This window comes from Onychostruthus taczanowskii, unplaced genomic scaffold (genome assembly GCF_017590055.1).
Source record: "Onychostruthus taczanowskii isolate IOZ18803 unplaced genomic scaffold, ASM1759005v1 scaffold57, whole genome shotgun sequence".
NCBI classification, from domain to species: domain Eukaryota; kingdom Metazoa; phylum Chordata; class Aves; order Passeriformes; family Passeridae; genus Onychostruthus; species Onychostruthus taczanowskii.
Window position 1 is genome coordinate 257,941 of NW_024503346.1, and position 12,895 is coordinate 270,835.

The window sequence follows — 12,895 nt, forward strand, 5'->3', positions numbered from 1 at the left end:
TTTCAAAGCATTAGTGTGGCACTCTGCAGAGTAATATGTGAGGCTTTCCAGAAGGACCATCTCAGAGCACCAAGCCTTGCAGTGTTTGCTGTTGCATTCACAGCAGGATTCTGGTCTGAAAACATTCTATCTGAACCTTTTAATCTCCCCAGAATTTGGGAGGGGGGTTTTTTTGAGTTTTGATTGGAGTCCTGGCACTCTTAGAGCTTCCTGTGTCAGCAGACAGTACTTTCAGCATTTAGCTACTTTTAAGACTGCTTGCAGTGATCCCAGCAAAAAACTACTGCCAGCTGAAGGAGTTTACTAGCAGGAAACCATGGGACTACATGTCCCAGCTGCAGTCACTGGTATTCCTTTTGCTATTGTCACAAGGAAAAGAAATTGCATTTATGTTAGTGTAGGAGAATCTGACATTCTGGTCAGATATTCAATGGTAGATATACATGTTCAGAGTTCCGTAAAATGCTTCTGGGCTTGCTTTAATTAATTTTTCCTTTCTTGGTACTTCAAAAGCAAGAACTGAAAATCAATAGATGTATGTCCAGACACAAGAACAATGGTACAGAGCAAATAAAACAACAGCCACAAAGGGTATGATGCAAAAAGCTGGAATGCAGATGTTCAGGACTTTTATCCTTCATCGGCAGCTGTTCATGTTGCTACTGGGGTGCAATACTGGGAAGCTGCAAAGAAACAAAAGTTTCTGACCACCAGATGCAGGAAAAGGCAGGCCTGGGTCCACAGCACAATAGAAGAAAAGGCAACAGGATTGTTGTGAACATAAAAACAGGAGAGTTATAGAGTCAAACAGACATAGAAGTTTTTCCCACATCTCCACTCACGTCTCCTCAACTCCCTGGATGCACACAAGCACTAAAACCAGCAGCCATTAACACAGAATCATCCGTTACATCAGTGCACACAAAATGTCACTGCTCAGGCTTCTGACTGCAGCTTTGAGTGCCTGGAGTTTGGGAGGCTATATTTAGATGATGACAAAATCCTTTTGCCAAAGCTCAAGACACTACAATAATTATACACACACCAGAGTGCTTTCCTCAAGTCTTTCCCAGCTGTACCCCACGCTGTCGACCCACAAATATGAGAACTATGCTTAAAATTACTCCATGTCTGAAGTGTTTCATTTCCTCTCTGGGTGATACTCAGTCCTAGGCTCTCCCATAGCCTGGTGAGGAAATTATCAGTTACATAATTACAGATGTTAGCCCAGGAATTCTAAACCTGCAGTTGCTCTGGGTTAAAGTGCAATTATGGTCAGAGATGTGACCAGATAAAAATGGCACTTTCTTACTCAGCAAATCTGCTGGATACACAGCTAGACCTTCTGTTTTGGTGACAGAAGTAAGACTGTACTGTTCTCAGTTTGGTTAAAATAAGTCTTTAACAATTAGTTTATTCTCCAAATATGTTATTTTGGATCCATTAGTACTGCCCACAAATTAATGCCAATTTTAAAACAGCTTTGACTAGAAAAAAGCAAATAAGACTTTGGAAAACTGCAACATTTTATTTGAACATATTTTTAACAAGGCATGGCATTACCTTGTTTCAAAGCAGGCTGAAACCAACCCTGTCAATATCAAAAACCTAAACAGAAGACATAATTCTCAATGACAAAATATCCCCGATGACTTAGACAGTAAAACTGATCACTCATGCAACATTGCTCCAAAAAATGAGCATAACACACATTTCCCTAGAACATGATTCCAGCTATTACATCCCCAAGCCTCTAGCAATATGGCAATATCAGAAACAAAGGATCAGATGATTCTCTGCCCTTCTGCTCCACACACAGTCACACCCTTTCCTGCCCTGCTCACAACGTGTGGTCACTCCATGGTCAGCGCATGTGCCCTCTCTGACATTGAAACACATCCCACGTGCTGTTTTTGTTTAAGGTTGTACACTGGATTTGGAATGAATATTCAAGGATGTTCTGTACCATCTGTTACAGTCACAGTGAACCGCAGCTCCAGAATAAACTCTAGAACCTACCATCAGACAATGAATTTCTGACCACCTAACCACATGGAGTACAGTAGGGCAGACAATGTCTGTCTTCTGAAGGAAAACAATTTTTCACACCTGAATATCAGATCATGCACATTTCATAACCTCTTAAAATATCTCAAAAAGACAATGTGCACTGATTTCTTTTTTGGAATTCTTGCAAAATCTGCTTGCTTGCTTTAGGTGTTACTCAAGACTTGAATCCTCCTGAAATACAGGTCCTTGGGACAATATTGGGCCCATAACAACTACCATCCCTTTATGTATTCAAAAAAGGTGTCAGTGTGGCACTTGAGCACAAGGTTTAATAGTGAACATGGTGGTGGTGCTGGTCTTTTCCAACCTTGATGATTCCATGATTCTATAAAAGCAGTGTTCTGCTTCTGAAAGCTGGTGGATCGTTGCCAAGTAAAGCTCTTCTAGGCCAAGACAGACCAGGAAAAGCCAGGCCTATGTACACTAGAGGACATTAAAGATACACAAATCTCATGAAGAGGACCCAAGCACTGCAGTCTGATGGAACTCCACACGGTGAATCTGGGGATTGCTACAAGGATATATGATACACAGAAACTTAGAGAAAACATGGTCCACTAGAAAAATGCAGTGTCTGGATAAAACAGTGCTTCAAGAATTCTCAAGCCTGATTTTTTAAAGTATTTTTAACACTAAGTTTCTAAAGAAAAGCACCTCTGCTAACATCCAGCTGCTGTCAAGTACTGGACTCGTGACCAGGACCAGGAATGACCTTGCCAGGTGATCACAACAGTGGATACACCAATACATTCAAGATTCAGGGGCCTTGTGTCACTTCCTCACTGCAAGCTCCCCACAGGACTCACTGTGATTTGATGATAATGAAAAAGCAGCACTGAGGGAGTTCCAGCACTTCTTCTGAGCATATTGCAACAACAGAACCCTGCCTAAAACAAAAGACCAAAGAAATGTTCTCCACAGTTTCCCTGGGTGAAACGGCGAGCACGGCTGCTGCAACCCATGACCCCAGGCTGCTGCAAGGCTGCACGGACTGGACAGCCAGGCTGCTGCAAGGCTGCACGGACAGCCAGGCTGCTGCAAGGCTGCATGGACTGCCAGGCTGCTGCAAGGCTGCATGGACTGCCAGGCTGCTGCAAGGCTGCACAGACAGCCAGGCTGCTGCAAGGGCTGCTTGGGCAGGGAGCATGACCATCACACACCCCTGCCTGCAACACCAGGCAAGCACCTGCAGGAATACTGTTTCTGAGGTACTTGAAACTGTGCTGCTTTTTTGTGAAACTTTTGGAACAAAAGCAGACAAATTCTCAGCAATAAAATGTGACCAGATGGGTGAGGAAAAAAAAATTCAATACGAAAGGGAAGAGTTTCTAAAAATACATAGCTGTTTAGCTCAGTTTGATGTGGAGTCCATTGTTTTAACTTCATTCACAAGTTTTTTCCCACCCTACCTACAACTTTCATACAAGACACACATTGTCATAGTTCTGCTACAAGCCTTAGAGATTAGGGCTTGCTAAGGGGCTGGAGAGCTTATGACAGGAAACCGTATTTTCAGATAGCATTAAGTCATTGTACTTACAAATTTTAAGAAAACATTTCCCAGTTCATGCTGAGACTGGGGTTCTGGTTGCAAACAAAATTCCAGAGCAGCCAGGAACTCCTTGTGAACACCAAGAATGTCTTCAATGTTAGAAAATAAGATCTGAAATATAAGAGAAAAACATTGTTCATTTTTAATATATGTCAATGTTTTTTGCTAAGTAGTAACGCCAAAATACTGTGGAGCTTTAGACTTACCATGATAGAATCCAGAGCTCAGACAGGGACTTGTAAAGAATGAATTAAACTGTACTTGCCCCTTCCCTAGCTCCTATAAAAATATTTACTGCTACTGAAGTACCTGCTGTATATTAAGGTTATCTTTGCAGACCCCTGAGCATGATAAATGCAAGCAACCTCTTTTAAGTCTTGAGAATATTTCCTATGAGAACAGCCAGGAAAATGGAACCACAAGGCCAAACTCATTTTGCAGGAGACAGAAGCGGGGAGTAGTTTGCCTTTCCTTCCCATGCATTAGAAATCCCTTTCTGGAAGAAAGGGACTTGGAGGTATCACACACAGGCATGTACCTGTAAACAGGAGACAAAATCTGCCATATGGAATCCAGCCTTACGCTGCCCAGAGTACAGAAACGTGTACATTTCTCACAAACCTCAAGAGCAGCATTTAGAGTTCCCTTTCACTGACCTCAGTGACACCAAAAGGCACATGTAGGGGGGAAGAGGCCCCTCATTCAACCTTGTATTAAAAGGTAATGGTACAGTTAAATGATCCCTGTGATGAGAATATACGTGTGCTAAGGGGAATAAACTGCCAGGGTGAAAGATGCTATAAACACATATAAACACATTATAAATCTTGGTCATTTTCATACAGAATATGAGAAGAAAGTGTGAATCCACATGTAGGAGATGGAATACTATCTAGAGGGGGCAGAAGTCCTGATGTGAGGTGACAGCCATCAGTACTGGCAGCCACTGGAGGGAAGGCTAAATGGGCAGAGTAAATCCTGAAGTCTGCAGTGACATACGTGTTGCAGACAATGTTTCTATCACTTTGCTGTAACTATGTCACTTGCAAACAGAAGACCTGCAGCGCAGTCAAGCAAGCTTTCACATTCTGTGCCAGAAAACATCTGTCAGGGACGATTTTATCCATCAGGAGCAGTCTTCAGGGGTGGTTTGTGATCCAAGGAGTATCTGTGCAAGCTAATGAATTCTGAGGTGATCAGTAAAGCTCTGCTTGCAGCAGAATTTGCAGGTAAGAGTCACTTGAAATTCAAGGCAGCAGACAGACCTTGACTGCACATGCTCCTGTACCAAATCCAGTTACCAGCCTTGTGCACACCCTCAAGTTGTACTGCCCCCAAACTGCTCTATCAGTGAAGTGACAGCAGCGATGCTGGGAGCATAGCATATATAGTAACACGTCAGGAGAGTTACTCCCACATGAGGCAGTGAATAAATTCAAACCAATTTCTTATGATGTTGCTGCAGCTGTTAGTCACTGGCGCACTTGTAAAATCTGGGCCTGGCACAGGACTCAATGTGGCCTTTCTGGAGAGGGCTACAGCAGCTAAAGACTACTGAAATCTCTGGTGCTTAACACCAGCTGTAGGAGAAATCTGCAAAATAATACTGGAGGCAATAACCCAACTTATCTTAAAAACCACTTTCTCCTTTTGCTCAGAGGTGAGTGACTGCCTGAATGCCCTGTATTTTCCTCTAGGCGTTTCTGCACGTGAAGAAAGAGAGTAAAGACAGGCTTCTCCTTACATAAGCTGCCAAACCACTTTTATAGTCTCTTCTACTGTCGGCCATCTCACAGCTCTCTGGTGACTCAAGACACATAATATCAGCAGGCAGATTATCAGAAGTCCCAAGACCACCTTGCTTTTCCTGGCTTTACCAGCTAGGTGGGAGAAAGGAGTGGGAAATAAAAAACTAGTATCTTTCAACTGCAGGGAAGACAAATTATTTGGTATAGCAGGAGATGGGGGCTGGAAGGAAGAGACAATATTAACTCTGGAAACTATGGACACATGAAAACTGTGCCTTGTAATTCTGTTTCACCAGAAAGAGACAAAAGCCTTTTATTACTGAAGGGAAGTGCTCTTATTGAAAACTGGGTATTGTAATAACAGCAATAAATGAGATTTCACAGTGGCCTCAAAAAGATCCCCCTCTGACATCTCAAGAATGACACAAAAATAAAGTGGTACTTCCCCAGAGGAGTATGGAGAAACTTCAAGTACAAATTCTGCTGTACAGGATTGTAGGCACTGCATCTGATTATGTGGGAGTCATAATATTCATTTTGATGACATGAATAATGATAGAATAATAATTTTCACCAACATCAACAAATAGTTGTGTAAATTTATTTTCATGCAGAGCTTAGTTTCTGCACACTTCTATGTACACAAAATCTACTGTCACTAATCACTTGTCTACTTTTTCTTCAGCCACCCCTGAACTTACTCCAGTTGCTAGACAGTGAGTTTTTGGAGAGTGGGGATTTCCAGATTTGAAGACAGCAGAAGACTGAGCTCCACCAAGCTGCCAGCCCCTTCTGATGGCGGCCAGTCTATACCACACCTTGCTGGCCTGCAGAACTGACAGCCAAGGTGGGGCTGGAACCCTGCTCACCTGGAACACGCAGGAAGCCTGGCACAGGAAACAGGAGCCAGCCAGGGGAAACGCGCCGGCTGCAGCACTGCAGGAGTGACACAGCTCCTGCGGCTGCCCTGCTCCCACGGCCTGCAGGGCAAAGCTGCTGCTGATTCGGAGAAAGCACCATCCCGTGGCAAACAAACTGCACTCTGTCCCGCTCACCAGTGGGTTTCACTTGCATTTGTGTATGAAGAGGGGTTTGGTTTCATGCGCCTATGTGTACAAGGTGAGCTTTTTAGCCAAATAACTACAAGAAAGTGTTTTGTGTATTTATGACATTAATGAACAACATGCACCCCTGTGACCACAGGCATTAGAGAAGCCTGTACCTCACAGTTCTCTATGTCCCTTAACTTGCCAGTGCAAAATTCATTCAGAAACCTCCTCCTTCAAGGGTCTCACAATATGTAGACCTCCCACAAAAACCCAAATTCCATTCCCCAAGAACACAAAGGAAAATTCTTGCCTCCTTCTCATAAGCCCTATCAAACTGCTGTTAGCAGAAAACAGCAGATGCAAATTGGCTAACTGAATATTGTCAAACAAAACAGACAAGGGCTGTGGATTCCCTGTCTTTCCTCTCAAAGACATTGAAATGGCCCCTCAGTACTCTACTCAGCGTTTCACAAATCTTGCCAAAAGTTAGTATTTCTGACAACACTACACTGTTGTCAAATTTTACTAAATTTAGCCAGTGAGATGAAAAATTACTGGAAGATGACAGCTATAAGAATGGGCAAATAGATTGACAGATAAACTGTCAACATGAGCTCCTCTCCTTAGGGAATCAGCTTAATAATAAGCATCAATATGACAAGAGGATATTTGATATTCATATCAAGGAAGACAGAAGAAATACCTTTACATTCTCCTCTGTTATGTACTTCTCAGCTTTGTCCACTGCATTCTGTCGGATCCGGTGAAGAAATGCCTGCAGAGATAAAAGAAGATTTATGATCAAATTGTTTGATAATCGTTTGATTTCTCTCTTTTATTTCTAGATTCCCATCAACACAGTGTGGCTGATTAAGACTGAAAGAATGTAAACATTTACAAACTCCCCACCACAGACATCCAGGCTGCATGCAGGCACTACCAAAGACTTTCCCTACAAGCTGTTGGGCTTTGCCTGACAATTAATGTCTTCCCTTTGTTGAAGCGTTCAGCTTTAATGATCTGTTACTAGCAGAAGACTACAGCAGGGTCCATTGGTTCCTCTGAAGGTTTCCTGTGCCTCCAGGATGCAGCTGGTCCGCCCCCGGGGCAGCGGGCTTAGCCCGCAGAGATGTGTGTCAGCAAGGGACTGCAGCAACAAGGAAGGGACAGTCACACTTCTGGAGCTGAGGCACATCAGAGCCACGAGCTGGGGCTAGGGACAAGTTCAACAGCCTCAGTATGCAGGGAAGAGAAATGGAAATCATCAGACAGCGCCTGTGATATACTGTCCTGTTCACTTTATTTCAGTTGTTAAAAAAAGACAAAGCAATGCTAGAACTTAGGTCGGGTTTCTCCTTCTCTCAGCTCTGCACAACTCTGTGCCAATAAAAGAGTGGAGACGGTTAATCTAAAAAAACAGCTTTTTTGTGATGCTTGTCTGAAAAGACCACATGATGTGAGCACAAGAAAGGGAGAAGGGACGAAAATCAAATAACAAATATAAAAGACACAGAAGCAGAGAGAGGAAGGATGAAAGACCTGGAAGGAAAACAGACAGCCTACTTTATACACAGTCGTTCAAATCTCCTACAGCCTCTGATTTGCCTCCATGTGCATGGACAGCAGTCTATCCACTAATAATAAGACAGTTACAAAAGATTTTGGTCTTACAAATTTAATAGTCTATTTTCCAAAATGCAATTCCCCGCAAATTAACAAAACTTAGTAGATGCAGAACAAGTTTGTTCCCCATTTTCCAATACCTACTGAGGTGCAAGAAGAATCTTTTGCAACATAGTCATTCAAATAAAAAGTACGAAAACCACAAGCTATTAAACAGCAGCTCACGGAGATAATGCTGCATGTCCCGTTCACATGGCAACACCACTTTCTTCCAAACCACTTCCTGCTTGGAAAAAGCAACCCTTTTCCCAGAGATGTTATTCTGACATTCAGGTCAGCATTTCCCAAACTTCTCCAGTGATTTTTTTGTGCTACTTGTTTTATTAGGGTCTACGTTCATCTGTACCAGCACTAGCCCTCTAATCTAACCTGGTGACACAGACTCCAAGATCTATTACACAAGTAGTGCACAACTCTTTTGGGGGGAGGGAGTGCTATGATCTTTCACAAGACCTATTGATTTAGCTGGAAAATCAGAGTTATTTGGACCAGAACATCACAAAAGTGATGCCAAAAGAGAGAATGTGGTGGTGGATGAATATTAAAAAACTTGCCGTGCCCATATCTTATTTACATTCCAAAATGTTATAGAAGAGGAAGTAGTTGAAAAGGTAAAAGCTCGTCTGGCCACCTAAAGTTACTGCGACAAATTCTCTCTGGCTGCTCCAACCTCTTCACACTCTACACAACTCATATATAAATTCAAGGGGTCTGGTCCTTGGCATTTTTCAAGGAACTTTCAGGGACCCCACAGTATAACCCCTTTCATCTGCAACACCTTCAATCTCTGCAGCAACTAGCCTCCAAGGAGATGTGGAAGCATGGGGGTCAGCTTTCTTAGGAAATCTTGGAAGTATGACCTAGGGACTCTGAAATCATTCCTAGGACACTGCAAGATGATCACAATCGCCCCTCCATGGCAATCAAGAGCAGAAATCTCTACTGTGGCTAGCTGGTGGTTTCCTCTTCTCTGAAACTACGAGGCATTACTGAAGCAACAACCAGCTGCAGATCACTGAGGCTGTTGAAGAGCTGAAACTAATGAACAGGCAACAGAAGTAGGCTCTGCTTCCTTCTACCTTCTTGCTGTACCCTGGTCAGGACTTACAAGGATAACGATTTCACAAAAAGCAGAGATAAGAAGATGGCAGCACGACATCTTTGCTCCTTATCCCCCCACGCTGCACTGCCCCCCTGCCACTCCGAGTGCTCCGCTGTGCTCACACTGGGCCACGGCTGAGCAACCCAAGCTGTTTGCTTGGGCAGCAGAGCAAGAGAGAAGCACTGGAAGAGCCCGTGGATCCAGCACAAGAACAGGACATGGCACAAGGCAGGGGAAAAGTGGGAAACCAGGCTGATCGATTTTCATTCTCCTGACAAAGATAGTAAAGGCCCCGTCTTCCATTTTAATGTGCTCAGGATTAGGAAAACAGTCCAGAGAAGACTTGTTTTGGTTTAAAATTCTGTTGTGGTAACATGCATCTTTATTTGTGCACTGTAACCAGTTGTCCCAGAGATCTGCTCTTCCCAAACTCAGCAGGCCACAGCTGATGCTCCTCATGTCATGCATAAGCACGATTTATACTTTGCCTTACAGTACAAAGCTTTGCAGGATTCAAGCAAATCTATGACAAATTAGAATGGGCAGACTGAAATGCTTCCTTTCTGCTTCACAACATGTTGGACAAGTTCCTTCCAATACAGACTAATAGAAACATATTACAAATCTAGAATAAAATTTGAGTATAAAAGTTCATTTCATTAAATAAGTACTTTTTAATGGCCCCTTTTGTATGAAAATGATTTGTTCTTCTATTCACAGTGCTCATAATCCACAGTTTCAATGAAATCCCATTGTTTTGAGTGTCTTTGCAGCACCTCTAAACCACAAAAGCACAGAGTATATTTTAAGGAAAGAATCTGCTAATTGTTGTTGTCACATGAAACAGTGGCACACACGAAACACATGAAGCAACTGCGATAGCTCTTAAATGCTTTTCATATGGGCCTTGCTGAACTCAGCTTGTAGCCTTAGCCAGGGAAAATTAGTATTTTCCATCTTCTATGTAGCAGAAGTAACACAAGCCAAACACTGGGGATGAGGCAGTGACAGTTTGCTCATGCCCCTCTCAAAATTCATGTTTAAGGCAGATACTTCCTCAAACATTCAGAAATAGCAAGAGACTTCTTACTAAACAGCAAGGCAGGCAAAGTGTGCCTGCCCCTGAGGGAAACGAAAAGGAGAACAGAAACAGACAGCGGTGAGGCAACAGGGCTGCTGGAGAAGCAACAACTTAAAGCACAATCCCGTAAAACTTGTTTCCTGAACAGCTGAGTGGAATGTCACATTGCACTTAAAGAAAAGTGAGACAATTTCATTAAACCCGTCAGTGATCAGGACTGATTCAGAACAAGGGTCCAGGGATCCAAATGAGCCTAGAGTTTTCAGAGTTAATATTAATAAATTTTACACTTGTGTCATCAATTGTTTAAAGCTTCTTGCAAGTGCAGACATCTTGTTTCCAAGAAAATGTGTTCACAGTGACAAATTAAGAGGTGACATGAACAATAAATTCCAACATTTAACATCACTAGCATCTTCACCTTGCAACTACAGAACTTGCAAGCATAATTTTAATTTCTCTTTTTTTCATCACTTGAATTAGTTGCCACTAAATTTGGCTGTTAGAAGTCTTTGCCCCCATTCCAAAAAACCCTATTTCTTTAGCAAAGCAGCTCAAAGCAGCTGTGAGAACCTTTCAGCTTTACTGAAATAGTCTGACAAACTGAGTGTTTGCTGAAGTTCAAGTTTTAAGAGCAGATGCATCCTTGCTCATATTACTCAATTGTTAGCTTTGAACCTTGTCATTTTGATGATGTTCTTTTGCTTTGTATCAGATATGCAGTTCATAAGCTAAAGCTCTACACAAATGACAGGAAACAAATATTCTGCATCCCCGTCCCACATGTTAAATGCAGTTCTCGCATGAGTTGACCTGAGGTCTGAAAGACAATGTAATAAATAATAAAAGCAACATAACAATGACTGCACAGGGCTATTCAATCTTTCAGCATTTCCCTTCAAGGGTGTCGTACGGCTCACAGGCTAGGGTCACCACCCAGCTTGGAACCCAGACACCTCAGCTGGGGTGAACCTGCTTCAGTTCTGCTGCTCGCGCCACGGCCTCAGTGCTGAGCACTGCTAACCAAGGTCTACGGATGTCCATCCTAGAGTCAGCTGGATTTTAAAGACAGATGAAGTAGTTCTGGAGCAAATACAGATGACTGGTTTTCCAATAGCTCTTGCTGTCCTGGGCAAATGCCAGTGTACAATGTAGAATACTGGGCCTGACTCAGGTTTTTCAGTTGTGAAATTAAGTTAGAATATTGGAAATCAGAAGCACCTCATTTGACATTACTAGCACTACACATGTAAAATGGAGCAATACTGAAGCAACAATACTACTTTTAAAGAGCCTATTACTATAACTCTTAATGGCAGTCCAGTATTACTGGCTGCTATATTAATACTTCTATAAAAACACATTTTAAATTATCAGTGTCTGGAGAAGAAGGAAGAACTTAAGCATCAGATGAGTGCATTATACTAAAATTCTCCTAAACAATAGAGCCACAGCTGTGAGAGAGAGCAACTCTGCAAAAAACACTGTAGCTGTAGCTGAGCTCTACAGGCAAATTAATTCATCAGCAAATACCTGAATAGGCACTCGCCTGATAGACAGAGGTGTTTAGTAAGAGGAAATAGCACCAGAAATATCTTTTATTGCCCTAATTTCAGGCTTCCTGTGTATAAAACTGGCTTTAAAGCCTCAAAGCTTATTGGTACTTTTTTTTTTATCTATCCCCTGAAGAGCAACTAAATTATTAGCTAACCAAGGTGATTAATAAAAAGAAGAAAAAAAGAAAAAGTCACACACAACACGGAGCATCAAACACTCTCTGCAACAGCTCAGGCAGTCTGAGGTGTAGAAGCTGTGCAATCACTTCACACACACCACAGAAGCACAGGAGTTACAGCAGGCACCATCTCTTTGCACAGCAGACTGCACGAACGTTTGCAAAATAAGCAGATTCCATTTCAGGTGAAACTGGAAAGACTCTCAGAAAAGAAATGCAGCTTCAGTTGCAAAATTCAGATATGTCACAAGGGAGAGATCCTTTGACCTGAAGCATACTTTTGATGGGTATTTTTTGTAATTGTATAGATAAATAAGCAATAAATACATGTACTCATATTACAAAACCACCACTCATTCTGGCAATTCAATAAACATTTACTAAGCATTGATCATGGCAATTTGAAACTTCTTCCCCACTTCTTAGTCTGACATACGGTGAATGCTAATAAAATACTAAATGAAATATAAAGGAGCATTCAGAAATTCTGCCATTTAAAATTAATTAATAAGTGTATGTATGAATAAAATGTTTGAGTAAATAAACTTGATTATTTCTTTAAATACTAGATAAGAGAAACAGCTACTGCTATTATGAAGTACATGCCTGAGATAATTCCAAAACTCTGATTTGTCCTTAGCCAATCCTGGATTTTAAGATTCCTGCAGTTATGACCACGGCTGATTTATCTTACCTCTATTTTGTTGTTGTTACACTGCCTATAACAACAAATCAATCACAAAATACTGGCATGGGACAGCACTGGGACTTTCAGCTGAGCTTTAAGGACTCAGACATTCCAACTGCTTTCTTCTCACTTTGAATTTCTTGACAGAGGTCCAGCACAAAATGGCCTCTATCAACAAATCTCTGGG

General features: G+C 42.1%; 1 protein-coding gene across 2 annotated transcripts in view; it reads right to left on the reverse strand.

Annotated features, from left to right (window-relative positions):
* PREX1 (phosphatidylinositol-3,4,5-trisphosphate dependent Rac exchange factor 1) overlaps nucleotides 1–12,895 on the reverse strand; it is a 123,701-nt gene that overhangs the window by 65,732 nt on the left and 45,074 nt on the right. For both annotated transcript variants that reach the window (XM_041417860.1, XM_041417859.1), the window contains exons 2-3: nucleotides 7,123–7,194; nucleotides 3,611–3,733 (exon numbers count right to left, since the gene is read on the reverse strand). In XM_041417860.1, coding sequence (XP_041273794.1) covers nucleotides 3,611–3,733; nucleotides 7,123–7,194 — 195 coding nt within the window. The remainder of the gene's footprint in view (nucleotides 1–3,610; nucleotides 3,734–7,122; nucleotides 7,195–12,895) is intronic.